A 15,998-nucleotide genomic window follows, 5' to 3' on the forward strand; every position below is an offset into this window, starting at 1 on the left:
AAATAGTGGGGTGCAAAGGAGCTGAATAAATAAATACAGTAGGGGAAGAGGTAGTTGTTTGGCCTAAATTATAGATAGGCTACGTACAGTTGCAGTAATCTGTGAGTTGCTCTGACAGCTGGTGCTTAAAGCTAGTGAGGGAGATAAGTGTTTCCAGTTTTAGAGATTTTTGTAGTTCGTTCCAGTCATTGGCAGCAGAGAACTGGAAGGAGAGGTGGCCGAAGGAGGAATTGGCTTTGGGGGTGACCAGGGAGATATACCTGCTGGAGCGCGTGGTACGAGTGGGTGCTGCTATGGTGACCAGTGAGCTGAGATAAGGGGGAACTTTACCTAGCAGGGTCTTGTAGATGACCTGGAGCCAGTGGGTTTGGTGACGAGTATGAAGCGAGGGTCAGCCAACGAGAGCGTACAGGTCGCAGTGGTGGGTAGTATATGGGGCTTTGGTGACAAAACAGATGGCACTGTGATAGACTACATCCAATTTATTGAGTAGGGTATTGGAGGCTATTTTGTAAATGACATCGCCGAAGTCGAGGATCGGTAGGATGGTCAGTTTTACGAGGGTATGTTTGGCAGCATGAGTAAAAGATGCTTTGTTGCGAAATAGGAAGCCAATTCTAGATTTAACTTTGGATTGGAGATGTTTGATGTGAGTCTGGAAGGAGAGTTTACAGTCTAACCAGACACCTAGGTATTTGTAGTTGTACACATATTCTAAGTCAGAACCGTCCAGAGTAGTGATGCCGGACGGGCGGGCAGGTGCAGGCGGCGATTGGTTGAAGAGCATGCATTTAGTTTTACTTGTATTTAAGAGTAGTTGGATGCCACGGAAGGAGAGTTGTATGGCATTGAAGCTCGTCTGGAGGGTAGTTAAGTGTCCAAAGGGCCAGAAGTATACAGAATGGTGTCGTCTGCGTAGAGGTGGATCAGAGACTCACCAGCAGCAAGTGCGACATCATTGATGTATACAGAGAAGAGTCGGCCCAAGAATTGAACCCTGTGGCACCCCCATAGAGACTGCCAGAGGCCCGGACAACAGGCCCTCCGATCTGACACACTGAACTCTATCAGAGAAGTAGTTGGTGAACCAGGCGAGGCAATCATTTGAGAAACCAAGGCTATTGAGTCTGCCGATGAGGATGTGGTGATTGACAGAGTCAAAAGCCTTGGCAGGTCAATGAATACGGCTGCACAGTATTGTTTCTTATCAACAATGTGTAACGTCGCTTATTTAATAAGACATTGCTGTATTGCATTGCTCAACGGTTTCTTAACATTTCAGTAGATTTAGCAATGAATTTGTATCCGCACTTGATGGACTTCGGCTGCATATTTTCCGCCATTTTCTTCAAATCTGTAAACGTTGTGAAGCCACTGCCATTTTCTGAAGAATTGCATTATAGAATTGTATTATTATTATAAAAGCACAGAAATAGTGTCCACTGCATGTATACTTCGTATTTTGGAGAATTTGGTATGACATCCGGGAACTTTTGGCATACAAACTATATCCATACTATGACCAATAAGCATACTATATACTCAATTCACGTCACAAATAGTACGGTTATTCGGAACACAGCTCAGGTTCAATGTTAGCTAGCTAACATTAGGCAATAACTAGCAAAGCAAAGGGCTCTGAGATACGAATAATATTACTACAGACAATACACGTAACGTTAGCGAGCTGACCTAACAGCAGCAGTCAAGCACCCAAACTAACTGGCTAGCTTGCTAGGCACTTCCTGACACAAATGAGAGAACAGCTCACTGACCATTTTACTCGCCCTATTGAAATGAATACATGGTGGAGTCTTTTAAGACATGTAGCTAGCTAGCTAAACAATGAACCATAATCCCAACTCATGCCAGGTTCAATGTTAGCTAGCTGAAATTAGGCTATTACTAGCAAAGCAAATGGCTCTGAGATACACATATTACTACACAGATCATACATGTAACGTTAGCTAGCGAGCCAGCCAGTTAACATTAGCTAGCTAACAGTAAACTTTAACTTGAAATGAAAACAACTTTCTGTCAAAATTAGAAACGTGAATATCTGAAAATGTAGCTAGCTAGACTAACCCATAAACACAGAATGGATGCTTCTCCCTGTCATGGACGCCATTACTTCGTTTGAAGATGTAATTCGGATACAGGTGTTTTCTTCATCTCCTTAGTTATCATACTCTAATTCAACTGATTTCAAAACTCGGTCCTCCAGAAAGTGGAGAGCAACACTTACGCAGTTCTACTACGAGATATATATATATATATATATATACACACACACACACACACACACACACACACACACACACACACACACACACACACACACACACACACACACACACACACACAGTGGGGGGAAAAAAGTATTTGATCCCCTGCTGATTTAAGCACTATTATTGCACAGAGTGAGTCCATGCAACTTATTATGTGACTTGTTAAGCACATTTGTACTCCTGAACTTATTTAGGCTTGCCATAACAAAGGGGTTGAATACTTATTGACTCAAGACATTTCAGCTTTTCATTTGTGTATATATATAAATAATCAATGTGTACGCAGAAACATTGTTATTAAAACAAGCAATTCAAAAAATCAACCTGCAAAAACGCATTCTGGGAAGAATGATAATGAGGGCCCACCCTGTCTTTTTCACTCCGAGAGAGTTAATGGAAATTAAGTCAACACGGTCGAGTAACAACACATTTATTCACCAATCCCACTGGTGTTAACCCCACTAGAATCAAAACTCGGACATAACTCTTTTTACCTTAACACTGACATTTTAACACATGCAAATTTGCTGTGGCATCCAGCTGCAAATTGCTATCTACAAACGTTTACATAATCCCTCTCTGTCCGTACATGATTAAGGGCTCGATTCAATCCGCAGTGCGGAAAATCTGCTTTGTAGTGCGGTTAAAATGTAAAGGTAATTTCCGATTGAACCGACATATGCAGTGTTTACCGTGACTACAGTCTCCGCAAACGTGGAAGCCTTGCCTTAAAATATTAATCACACTACAATGCTGATCTTCTGCACTACTGATTGAATGGAGGCTTAACAATTTTTTATATTTTATTTTTTTCTACCTGCTGGTTACTGGCCCAATGCTCTAACCACTAGGCTACCTGCTGGTTACTGGCCCAATGCTCTAACCACTAGGCTACCTGCTGGTTACTGGCCCAATGCTCTAACCACTAGGCTACCTGCATGCTGAAGTAGTTCCTGTAGTATACTATTAATATGCTACTCAGTGCAATGTCTCTTCTTTCCTCTCCTTCCTGCCTTTTAATTCTGTCTTAACTATCTGTTTCCATCTCTCTTTTCCCCCTTTTGCTGCAGCGTCAGAGATGGTTTGTACCGTTACACTACTTTGACCCTTCTTGTAGTTGTCGTGACTGTGTCATCGTGAATGGATTTGCATGTATTCAGTTTGACTCTGTTGTAACTAGTCTGCATACAGTCCATCAGTAAAACCAAGCATTTTGAAATGACACACTTTCATAATTCTGTACACATGTTTTTCATTGAGTTGAAGTTATATTTTCCAGTAAACAATGTGATTTAGAAAATAATATATTTATTAACCTTGTTGACTATGGAAGCTTTACTTTTCTCAGTCAGTCTCTTTTGATTTGATCATTCACAGCAACAATAATGGAAAATTATATGAATAAATAACTAAGGCTGTCAAAGGATAAAGAAATGTAATCGAGTTAATCGCAGGATTTGTTGTGATTTAATCGCAAATTCAGAATTTGCTCAAACTGAGTTGTAATTTAAGATTATTTTTTATACAAAAACCATTACAAGAATATTGACGTCTTAATTTTGTCTAAGCAAAATCTGGTAAATTGATAGAGCACACTTTCTTTAACCTCAATGTCAACTGGTTTTGACATCACATTGTTGTTTTTAGCTGTATAAATGATGTTTTCAGTGAATTTAACGCTTTCAGACAATAAAAAGCGATATATTACCCCTTCATCATATTTGTATTACTTGTTTCTGGAACATTCTATCGTCACATGGGGTCAGATGTATTAAAAGTCCTGTAGTTATTATTTGCTACAGCCATAGGTCAGACAGATGCTGATGTGGTTTATGGTGTAGACTGTATATGAGGGTTTTACACTTCTTTGAAGGGATTTGGTTCAAAGCTTCCTCAGATCTTGTTATTTCTCTGAGAAGTGCTTAGGCATTCTAGATTTCATATCCCCTAACCATTACTTTGTGGACTTGGATGCCTGCTGTTTTGGACCAAGCAATAATAAGAACTTGGGGCCAGTATGAATATATTTTACGGTGTTTTGGTTACAGCTCACCATGGCTGTGTCTACACTTAGCACTTACATGCGACTTCTGCTATCAGAATACGAAGATCGCATTGAAAAGACTGAATGCATTGTGTGCTGATTTCTCCTCAGTCCTGACGCAGTCAGGCTATAGAAAGATCATCAGCACTCTGCCCACAAGTATTAAATCAAACTTTTTGTCATATGCGCCGAATACAACAAGTGTAGACCTTACCGTGAAATGCTTACTTACAAACCTTTAACCAACAGTGCAGTTCACCAAGTATCCAGAAAACTTGTATTTTGGGAGCGAAAGGCACCTTTTTTCATTAAACATTGGAGGAAATGCGTTCCTAGCGTGTGAGGAACGTGTTTGCTGGCTTCATAAATCCTATCTAGCTAGCATATTTTAAAAATAGTTATGTTAACCTGTTTGCAATCTCATTGGCTTCGCTAGCTAGCTTGCTGACTAGTTACAGAGGTTAGCTGGCTAGTTAGCTACAGTAGTTGGCTACTGCCATCAAGTTGTTGTTGTGCTATTATCAGATTTAGCCTGTTCTACCGTTTGCAGAATGCATACTGGCATTTGAATATAGAGCGGGAAAAGGGAATCCGGACACCATGTGGACACTGTAGACACATTTAATATGTAGCTGTAGTAGACGCATGACGTGTTTGGAACTGTAATATTGATTATACCGACCACCTCCAGTTGACGTCTTTCTTCCTATAGAGCAGATTGACATGGGATTCATGTATTTTTCTAACAGTCATTCTCCCCCTTGTTTTACAGGAGGGGTTCAAAATGGGACTAACCCTAGAGGCCACTGTCTTTTCTCTTGAGCCACTAGGCGGTCGCTGCTGATGCAAAGAAGACATGTTTGTGTTACATACTGTAAACTCATTTGTATTAAAAAAGTGCCAGAATTGGGTCTACAGTCAAGATGTCAATGTTCTTCTAGTCCTTGAGGTTTATATCTATTTGCATTTGAATTTGGTTTTAGAATATTCAAAAGGTAATATTCAAATCTGATATAGAAAGCACTATTTTTCTAAGAACTGATATGGGAAGGAGTATTTTTGAGACCCCTTGCATTTAAAGGCAATGCAGGATGTAAATGGTATGTCCAATGGTATACTCTGTGGCAGAGTTTTCATATACAGTACGTCTTATGTTGTAAAATCTGCTTCATTGAATATACACCACTTAGATCAACGCTGTTATTTGTCTGTCAGACGTAATGACTTGCTCACCATCAACTCACAAGACACGGAAATGTAGTTGGTCTTGTATTACCACTCATGTACCGAACTCTGAGCTTGCCCTTAATTTGACAATTTGAAAATTTCCTATGTTATTTTTACTCATTTTATTTTTAGTGTAATTAGTTCTGATTGTTTTGACCTGACATTTTAACTGATTTTAGTTTTGTTGTCTTATTAAACATTTTAACAGGTGCATTTTACATATCGGTATGTATTGCCAGGGATTTACTTTCTTATGTCAGTGTCCTCTTGCACCGGAAAGCACTTTTGAAAACCTCTGTCAGTACTTCTTTTACTTTGCTGTTACAGTTATTAAAGAAAACATTACTGCATCAGTTATCAACACTCAAATTCTTGAAATGTGTTGGTGCTACAATAAAAAAAAAAAGTTAGGCATTTTATATGTAAAATTCTGGGGATCAAGTATTTTTGCTAACACTTTACATTCAGTTTGTTACAAAGTAATTTTTATGTGCAGTTAAAGTGCTATGTAACAAAGAGATATTACAATGTTACTAGTGTAATTACAGCATTACTGCACAGGTATAAGAAAACAAACTTAATATAAAGTGTTAGCATGTTGGATATTCTCAAGATGTACCGGTGGATATTCAACCATGGATCTCCACTGATGGTTAGGCTTTGATGGACATATTCACTAACTCTGTTGCTTGGTGACATCATAATAACAGTAAGTAATACAAAATGAAAATAAAACATTTTATTGTCACATACACCAGACAGATGCGGTTAATTGTGTTGTTTTACAGGGTCAGCCATAATTAGGGTAAAGGGCCTTGCTCAAGGGCACATCAACAGATTTTCATGTTGTCGGCTCAGGTGTTCAAACCAGCAACCTTTCGGTAACTGGCCCAAAGCTCTAATTACCAGACAACCTGTTTGAGTCGCTTGTTTACATAGTCAGGAACCCTCCTGAGTCTTGATGACTTTATTGTATCCATTAGGACATTCTTTCTCTCTTGGTCTCCTGCTCAGTCACACAGATGCAACTGCAGCTAGTCTTATTACTGATGTAGAAAGTAATTGTCAGTTCTATGCAAGCTTGATTTGAAGCCGCTGTACCGCAACAATTACCAAGAGCTTGGGACGAGGAGAGTCAATTAAGAATGACAGAAGAAGGATACAGTGCCTTGCAAAAGTATTCACCCCCTTGGCGGTTTATGCAGGGTTTTTTTGCATTACAACCTGTAATTTTAAATAGATTTTTATTTGGATTTCATATAATGAACATACTAAAATAGTCCAACTTGGTGAGGTGAAATGAAAAAAATGACTTGTTTCAAAATATTATACAAAATAAAAACGGAAAAGTGGTGCATCCATATGTATTCACCCCCTTTGCTATGAAGCCCCTAAATAAGATCTGGTGCAACCAATTACCTTCAGAAGTGACATAATTGGTTAAATAGAGTCCTCTTGTGTGCAATCTAAGTATTGCATGATCTGTCTCATGATCTCAGTGTATATATACACCAGTTCTGAAAGGCCCCAGAGTCTGCAACATCACAAAGCAAGCGGCACCATGAAGACCAAGGAGCTCTCCAAACAGGTCAGGGACAACGTTGTGGAGAAGTACAGATCAGGGTTGGGTTATAAAAAAATATCTGAAACTTTGAACATCCCGCGGAGCACCATTAAATCCACTGTAAGAAATGGAAAGAATATGGCACCACAACAAACCTGCCAAGAGAGGGCCGCCCACCAAAACTCACGGACCAGGCAAAGAGGGCATTAATCAGACAGGCAAGAAAGAGACCAAAGATAACCCTGAAGGAGCTGCAAAGCTCCACAGCGGAGATTGGAGAATCTGTCCATAGGACCACTTTAAGCCATACACTCCAGGGAGATGGGCTTTACGAAAAGAGTGGCCAGAAAAAAATAAGCAAACATATTTGGTTTTCACCAAAAGGCATAAGGGAGACTCCCAAAATATATGGAAGAAGGTACTCTGGTCAGATGAGACTAAAATTGAGCTTTTTGGCCATCAAGGAAAATGCTATGTCTGGCGCAAACCCAACACCTCTCATCACCCCGAGAATATCATCCCCACGGTGAAGCATGGTGGTGGCAGCATTATGCTTTGGCGATGTTTTTCATCCGCAGAGACTGGGAAACTGGTCAGAATTGAAGGAATAATGCATGGCGCTAAATACAGCAAAATTCTTGAGGGAAACCTGTTTCAGTTTTCCAGAGATTTGAGACTGGGATGGAGGTTCACAATGACCCTAAGCATACTGCTAAGGCAACACTCGAGTGGTTTAATGGGAAACATTTAAATGCAATTGAGAATCTGTGGTATGACAAAGATTGCTGTACACCAGCAGAACCCATCCAACTTGAAGGAGCTGAAGCAGTTTTGCCTTGAAGAATGGGCAAAAATCCCAGTGGCTAGATATGCCAAGATTAGTGGCTAGATTGCTGCAAAAGGTGGCTCTATTGACTTTGAGGGTGTGAATAGTTATGCACACTCAAGTTTTCATTGTTGCATTGTTGCATCTTCAAAGTGGTAGACATGTTACGTAAATCAAATGATATAAACCCCCCAAAAATCTATTGTAATTCCAGGTTGTAAGGCAACAAAATAGGAAAAATGCCAAGGGGGATGAATACTTATGCAAGCCAGTGTAGTTTCATTTTTGGAACCCTTCCATTGTTCCTAACCTTTTGAGATTATCCCTTCTGTGTGCCTACTGAAAAATGGGAATGAAATGGACTGTTCTAGTTGTAAACATAAAAGATGACCAGCAACATTCAATACAAAAGTCTTACTAATAAACAAAGAAACTTTGAAATGAAAACAGAACAAAATCTTTTCTATATTTATTTCAGTGGATGAAACTGATTTGGTTCCAGGATTGAATAAACTATTGATCTGCCTCTGAGATGGTCATAGGCAATCAGACCAATCTGCCACCAGAATATTTACAGTTTTGAAATATTTTATAAATACTATCATTATGGAAAGTTTCCTCAAACAAAGGAATTAGAAAGTTGATTTAGGAAAAGCTTAACTGAAGAGAGACATAAATCAACATCACAATGGACATAATACATGTATAATTACAAAGCTAAATATATGTTCAATTCACATGTAATATGCCTTTTACCTACGGCAATATTTCCTGTAAATATGTATATATTTATCTGTGGAAACAAATTGCTTAGTAAATGCAGAAAGGCTCAGCTTTTCCCTAAAAAGTAGAACCTTAGCTAATTAATATGACAAAAAAAAGAACTTTGGGGATAGACAAGCGTTTTGTTTAATTTGTTGCATAGCAAAAAATACATGAAGCAAATAGGCTTTGTCTCAAAAAGCTGCTATAAAAGATAACTAAGAGAAAGGGACTCGAAGGGCTTACCGACATGCAGAAAAAAACTACACACTTGTAGTGTTAATGATCATATATTAAAAATAACACACTTGTAGTGTTAAAATGATCACGATTTAAAAGATAACATGTAAAAATTATCAAGAATTACAAACATAACACACTCAAAGTGTTAAAATGACCAGCGCTAATTGAAAATAAAAGCAAGTATTTAAAAAGACAATCACCACACACTGTGTACGAGACATTGATTCCACGTCTCCATCTTTATTGGTAGTCCCTAACCCTCCCCTGTACTGTATATGGGAGAGGAGAGCTTACAGACAGCACCAAACCTGTGAACAGGGTTACACATAATCATGGCATCCCAGTTTGTGGAGACGAGGTAGCTAACACTGAGGAATCGACAGGTAGCTAACACTGAGAAATCCACTGGTATCTAACACTGAGGAATCAACAGTCTGGTTGGATCTTTAATTTGGATTCAATGGAGTCAGTTCAGAGCTAGGATAACTTGGATACAGAAATCAGTTATTTCAAACTGTTTTTCAGTTCTGGAAAGAAAAGAACAATGTAATTTCCTCAATAGCACCATAAATGTTCATTTTACATTAAACTGTTGTTGTATAAACATAAATGAAAGAAATTATGTAAAATATTAAGAGCTTAGGAGATCTTAGTGGTGGAATAAACCATTGTAGTTATATTATTTTATAAACTGGGTGTTTTGAGCCCTGAATGCTGATTGGCTATCAGATCGTATACCACGAGTATGACAAAGCATTTCTTTTTACTGATCTAATTAGGTTGGTAACCAGTTTATAATAGCAATAAGGCACCTTGGGGCGTACTGCCAAGAACAGCCCTTAGCCGTGGTATATAGGCCATGTACCACACCCCCCCATGCCTTATTGCTGAAGTAGAATGGTGTTCTCATCTTACAAACAGCAGGTAATGACTATATATTTTTTTTAAGTATTCATATTTATCAAGGACATACGGCAGCTTTTAATCTTTTATGCAGAATATCAAATAGAGTATCAATGGATTGGATCTTTGTACCTTATAGATGAAATATCATGTTCTTATACCATGGCATTTGTTGAATACTCATTTCTAATTGGCTTGAAGGGCATTCTAGAGCATGCATTATTTCTCTATAACGCACGGTAGAATTCTGCATCAGCACGGTACAATTCAATGGCTTTAGTTCATTCTTACATGTTCTATGTTTGAGCTGGTTTTGAAAGCAAAAGTCTAATTGAAAAAACTATTGGCATTGTTGAATTGGATTTTCATAATAACAAGCTAAGATTGATGGTTTGGTTAGCTAAACTAGCAAATCTGTTTGTTTGGTTACCAAGGCAACTACTGTAGCTGTCTAGTAAACTTTCTGGCTACTTCAGTGGATGTTGAACAAACGCATTTCTACCTGCAAATGAACACATTTCAAGAGGTAAATGTGTTAAATTATAGCCTTGGTATAATAGGGATAATCAATTCTGAGCTATATGCGTTCTCTGGAAAATACTGCAACTCAGAGGAAGGCTAGTTCCACTCCGCTAGACCATCATGGAACACACGTTCCATTATAGCCCCTCGTTGATTATCCCTTACATAATGTATTTGTCAAATACAAGCAAAGTTTCTAAATGTTGCTTACTTGTTCTTTGTTTCCCCCAAACATTCATCTAACATACACAGGGCGAAAACATATCAACTACGATGGGGAATGGTTGGAAAGGCACAATAAATATCTCGCCACGAGGCAAGAATAGTCCGCAGTACTTGTATGTACAAGGCTGATCACGTCAGCTGAAAGTTCAAGAGTCTCAGGATTGTCTTCAATGCGTCCCTGTTGTTGTTGTTGGAATTTAAAGGAAGCAAACAGAGCCAATATCGATACCAAACTCCTGATCTGAACCACCAATGTCCACAGGGGCCATATCCATGATGGGAAGTCTGGCTGTTTTCTGTGTCCTGTACTCAAACACGGTCTTGCCCCAGTTACCATTGGATTGCTGTAAAGAGAAAGAAATGGGAAAGGTTCAGTAAGACTTCAGTAAGTCAATGTTTCCAGTGACAACCCCGATTTAAACATTTCAGAACCAGGACTGAAACGGACCCAAAACGTCAACAGAATAGAATTGAATTAAGCAATAAGGCATGAGGGTGTGTGGTATATGTCCAATATACCACGGCTAAGGGATGTTCTTAAGCATGTCGCAACGCAGAGTGCCTGGATACAGCCCTTAGCCGTTGTATATTGGCCATATACCACAAACCTCTGAGGTGCCTTATTGCTATTATAAACTGGCTACCAATGTAATTAGAGCAGTAAAAATAAATATTTTGTCATACCCGTGGTATATGGTCTGATATACCACGGCTGTCAGCCAATCAGCATTCAGGGCTTGACCCACCCAGTTTATAATATATATATATATATATATATATACTGTATAATATAATAGTATTACTCACTCCACAACTGTCCTCCACCACGGTGTATCTGAAGCGGCTGTTTCCCTCTGCTTTGAGCTCCAGGTCATTGGACCCCTTGAGGATGACAGCTTTCTTCAGGTTCCCAGTCGACTCGTCCTTGTAGCCCACTGTGTTCTTGCAGTGGTAGGTAATGGTCTGAGAAGCCTCTTTGGAGAGCAGACGAATGAACGTCATCTGAACCGTGACAGAGTTGGCCGGCTGGTCTTTGTTACCATAGGTGAACTGCGAATACACAAAAAGAGAAAACAAACAAGTTGGAAAATTGGCACCATTTGATGAACTCACTTTTTAGATTAAACTTCAATATGATGTTATCAACAGTTATCGGTAATGTCGTTGTTATTTATCTATGTACAGGTAACATTTACATAGCAAATATTACCAGTGATGGTAAAATGTGCATCTGTTGCTATATTTATAAAATTTCCACCCGTGGTCAGTCTTGCTTTATAAGTATTTTCCCTCAGCAATACCCTACTACCATATAAAATACTTGCATCCTATAATTAGGGGTAGAATTGGGTAGGAATGCATAGAAGCAGAATTCCCTCAGACTTCTGAAATTTAACATTTCAGAGGGAACATTTTTGAATACCCAGTGATCCAGGAGTTGTTTTCCAACACGAATCATCGAAAAATATGAGTATTACAGGGTAGAAACATTGTTCTTACTTGTTGTCCTCTATTGATGTCCGCTCCAAACCACACAGGCTTATTCCTTGAGGTGCTCCACCACACTTTGCGAGGTATGCTGGCAGGATTGGCCGAGATGCAAGTCTCTCCCGTCTCCATATTACAATGTACTTTGATAGCATCCTCTGAGCTTCCTTGGTTTGGATCGACCCAGTATTCACCTGGAACAGAGAAGGAGAACGTTGTCCCACAATTGTCACATTCAAAAATAAATAGCAAATATTTACTCATGAATCAGATCCCATCTGCCAGACTATTGGCTACTTTTACATGGGTGATATTTCAAATGTGAGTTAGAAAACATGGCATCCTCAGGGGTAGAAGTACTGACAAAATAAGATTGAGACATGGTCTGAATACCTAATAACTACAAAAAACACCTTAATGATGATTTTGTTATGTGTAGTACATCCCACCTCATGGAAACAACAACTCACCGGTTTTCTTCAGTGGGTAGCACTGCTTCAAGTCCTCACAGGTCCTAGCCGGGTGCTTCCTGCTGCCGTCGGGACTTTTCATGCTGTCGATTTGGCTGCTGAGGGCCTTCAGAGTGGCCTGGACACCTGGGTCCAGCTGCTGGGTGGCATTGCTGTTGGGCAAAGCCTCATCCTCATTGAACTCGGGAGGGGGAGGGGGGCCGCCATCGTAGTCTTGCATGTCGCCAAACAGGTCATCCATGGCAGCTGTGGGGGGGCCGGGAGGGCCAGGGAGACCAGTGGGGCCTGGCTCTCCAGGAGGTCCCTGGAAACCACAGAGTAATTGTTAGTAATAGTGTTTTATTTAAGTGTGAACAAATTAGGTGTCTTAACATTGTGTCAAATGATAATGATGTTTGTGTTGTCCTCCCAGAAAATGTTTATATCAGTGTACAGATCTGCTATCTTAATTTGATCACAAATTGTAATGTATTCAAGGTCTATTCAAGGTTTAAAAGGGCTTCTAAAATGTTTAATTTCCACCTAAAAATGTCAGACATAAATTGCCCTAACGAAAAATATATCAAGCCTGACAAAAATGTCCATCAATTATATAATGATTTTCCTGCCCGTGAGAAACTGGTCAAATTAAGATTGAGCATGTTATGATAGGTGGAATGACCCTCATATCAACATGCCTCAGGTCCGATTTCGCCGCTAATTCCACGTGTTCCAGGAGGTCCCATTGGTCCAGGCTGGCCGATATACCCTTCTTTTCCTGGTGGTCCAACTGGTCCAGAGGGTCCCTATCATAACATACCACATTGAAGATACATTTTAATGAGTCATGAAATACAACGTGGTTGACAACATGGAACATCATAGAACAGTGTCCTGTATGGTACGTACTCTTTGTCCACTTGGTCCGACGATTCCTGATGCTCCCTGCTCTCCTGTTGTACCCTATAAAAATAAAAATAAATACAAAATGTGATATCAAGACAGAGAGTACTTTAATGGGTATACATTCTACTCAATAACAGATACTGTATTTATTGATTTGACGTACAGGTGGTCCGGGTAAACCTTGTAAACCGGTGAATCCCCTGTGCCCCTTCTGTCCTCTGTCTCCGTGGTCTCCCAGGTCACCCTTATCACCTCTGGGTCCTTGTGGTCCCTGTTGTTTAGAAGGACACCATGCAGTCACATTTTTATGGGAAGTCCAATGAAAAAACAAGAAAGATCATTTCTGTTTGTGATTGTGTCGTCATACAAATATGTAAATGGGGAGTTCTCACATGAATCTAGTAGTTTTAACCATCACATACTGGGTTATCATTTCTGTGAATGCTCACAGGAAAACAAATGACTTGGATTTCTATTAGGATATCAAATACATGTTTAAGATAAATTGGTAGTATAGTCATTCAAGTCAAATGGAATGGTAACCTTAGATTTGTTTTATTATGCATCTGTTGATGATGGTCTTACCGTTAACCCTCTCTTTCCTGTTGAACCAGGGGGACCATTTGGTCCTCTGGAACCCTGTGTTTGAATAAGACCACAACATGACTCAGTCAGATACTATATATTAGTAACTGGGTTCAAATGCCTTCTGTTTCATTTTTCTGTATTTAAAAGGATTGTTTGGATACCCTTATTTACTATTTATTATGTATTGATTTTTATTCATTTTTTAATACATTTTTTGTATTATTATAATTTATTTATTAGTATAAAAAAAAATAAAAAAAACTCTTTATGCGATGCAAACTGCCGAGAACACCGGAAGAAGAATTATCCCAGTGAATTATTGTAATGTTTGTTTGTGTCAATTAATCCCATAAGGGATGGGATGCCAACTGGCAATTTGACACAAAAATAAAATGTAATTCATTTCATAAAGTTCATTTCATTCATTCCTTTCATTCCATTCATTCATTCATTCATTCAGTAACATGTACACATTATCATGAACCTTTCCTTTCCCCATCTTATCTCATCGTGGGATGCTCATGTATTGACAGGGAAAGTCCAACGTTAATGAAAAGGGCATGTTACGTACAGCGTCTCCTCTCTTTCCAGAACCACCGGTGGCACCAACTGGACCCGGAGTTCCGGGTTGTCCCGGGGTCCCGATCAGTCCCTCTGGACCATGGTCCCCTCTCTCTCCCTGTGGAAGTCATCAGAACCATTTCATTGCCATGCCTAAAAAGGTTGAAAATAATTTGTCTTGCTGTTACAGCACAGTTGGTCAAGCACAATAAACAATGGGAGACATTCTAGACACAGTATTGAAAATGAAAGTGTTCAGCTCCTTCCTACCCTTTGACCAATGACTCCAACTTTGCCTGGTGACCCATCAGATCCAGCAGGACCCTGGAGGAAAATAAATATTGTGATTAACTACTGTATTCTCCATACACTCCATACTAGAGAAGTTATGCTTCTTTAAAATGGGAAAAACTTGTTTTCTCGAACTCTGCTTTGTTTTTGCCCATTTAGCATCGTTCAAACCCTCTTAAGCCGTAGCCCCACCCATCTCTTTAAGAATTAGCATATAAAGGCGAGTCAGCATTGCATTGTCCTCCAGGAAGTAGTTTCTCTATTCACCCCTCCATTATCTCAGCCAATCATGGAGAATGCCTTTGTCCCTACATACTGTAGCTCAGTGTTTTCTCCTTGGCTAAACTAGGCTCATAATTTATCATTTTTATTAATATGTATTGCTCCAATTAAGTTTGTAATTATGACACATGAAAGTTCATATGTTCAAGAAGGCATTTATGCAAAAAATGTGATACAAAATATATATATTTTTTTTTACGGCCCTACTGTGAAGTAGGAAATGGGGTCAATCCTGAATCCGAACACAAATGGTGACTTGTGAAGTAAAGAGTTTTGTTCAGACATAAAGTATAAGGGTCAACTTACATCGGGACCGGGATCGCCACGGGGTCCGTTGGCACCAGGAGAACCGACCGGGCCAGGAGGACCTTTGTCTCCCCCAGGTCCTGCAGTCCCCTGTTTCCCTGGAGGACCCTACAAACACCACAGGGGCATTGGAACCATGAGGGGCACTGTAACATGCAATGTAAAAGCAGTTCATATTGTGGCCACACGTGTGATCCAAATCAATACACACCGCTGGTCCTGGAAGTCCCAGCATTCCACGCTCTCCCCTCTGACCAGGAAGACCCACAATACCTCTCTGTCCTGTTGTTCCGGCGGGACCTGGAGGCCCATCAGGACCCTGCGGAAACAAATCCAGTTGGAGTTTAAATTGACTGGATATTGTGCGGTACCAGGGTTGTGGTCAGTCCAATTCAACACGACTCAAACTTGTAATTTAGTTCATGAATTGGATGTTTCCTGATATTTTGGTTGATAATTATTTTTCTTATTCCAATCCATATCCTGACTGAATGGAGTGGATAAATTGTATTATACAGCAATG

The 15,998-nt window shown here is 39.6% G+C and overlaps 2 protein-coding genes across 10 annotated transcripts in view; one reads left to right on the forward strand and one right to left on the reverse strand.

Moving 5' to 3' along the window:
• The window catches only part of LOC115161324 (PTB domain-containing engulfment adapter protein 1), a 177,824-nt gene extending 171,508 nt beyond the window's left edge, over nt 1-6,316 (forward strand). For 7 of the 9 annotated variants that reach the window (XM_029712219.1, XM_029712223.1, XM_029712220.1 and 4 more), the window contains one exon: nt 5,105-6,316. In XM_029712219.1, coding sequence (XP_029568079.1) covers nt 5,105-5,176 — 72 coding nt within the window. In that variant the 3' untranslated portion in view covers nt 5,177-6,316. Of the gene's footprint in view, nt 1-3,358; nt 3,370-5,104 lie in introns of all 9 variants that reach the window. The other 2 variants (XM_029712218.1, XM_029712225.1) reach the window with 1 other exon arrangement.
• A 2,090-nt stretch (nt 6,317-8,406) lies between these two features.
• Nucleotides 8,407-15,998, reverse strand: part of LOC115161326 (collagen alpha-2(V) chain) — a 57,477-nt gene continuing 49,885 nt past the window's right edge. The window contains exons 42-53 of the mRNA XM_029712226.1: nt 15,687-15,794; nt 15,476-15,583; nt 14,867-14,920; nt 14,607-14,714; nt 14,033-14,086; nt 13,611-13,718; nt 13,451-13,504; nt 13,240-13,347; nt 12,563-12,866; nt 12,105-12,286; nt 11,412-11,654; nt 8,407-10,948 (exon numbers count right to left, since the gene is read on the reverse strand). Of these exons, the coding sequence (XP_029568086.1) occupies nt 10,802-10,948; nt 11,412-11,654; nt 12,105-12,286; nt 12,563-12,866; nt 13,240-13,347; nt 13,451-13,504; nt 13,611-13,718; nt 14,033-14,086; nt 14,607-14,714; nt 14,867-14,920; nt 15,476-15,583; nt 15,687-15,794 (1,578 nt within the window). The 3' untranslated portion in view covers nt 8,407-10,801. The remainder of the gene's footprint in view (nt 10,949-11,411; nt 11,655-12,104; nt 12,287-12,562; nt 12,867-13,239; nt 13,348-13,450; nt 13,505-13,610; nt 13,719-14,032; nt 14,087-14,606; nt 14,715-14,866; nt 14,921-15,475; nt 15,584-15,686; nt 15,795-15,998) is intronic.

The sequence above is a fragment of the Salmo trutta genome, chromosome 24 (assembly GCF_901001165.1).
Source record: "Salmo trutta chromosome 24, fSalTru1.1, whole genome shotgun sequence".
Classification (NCBI taxonomy): domain Eukaryota; kingdom Metazoa; phylum Chordata; class Actinopteri; order Salmoniformes; family Salmonidae; genus Salmo; species Salmo trutta.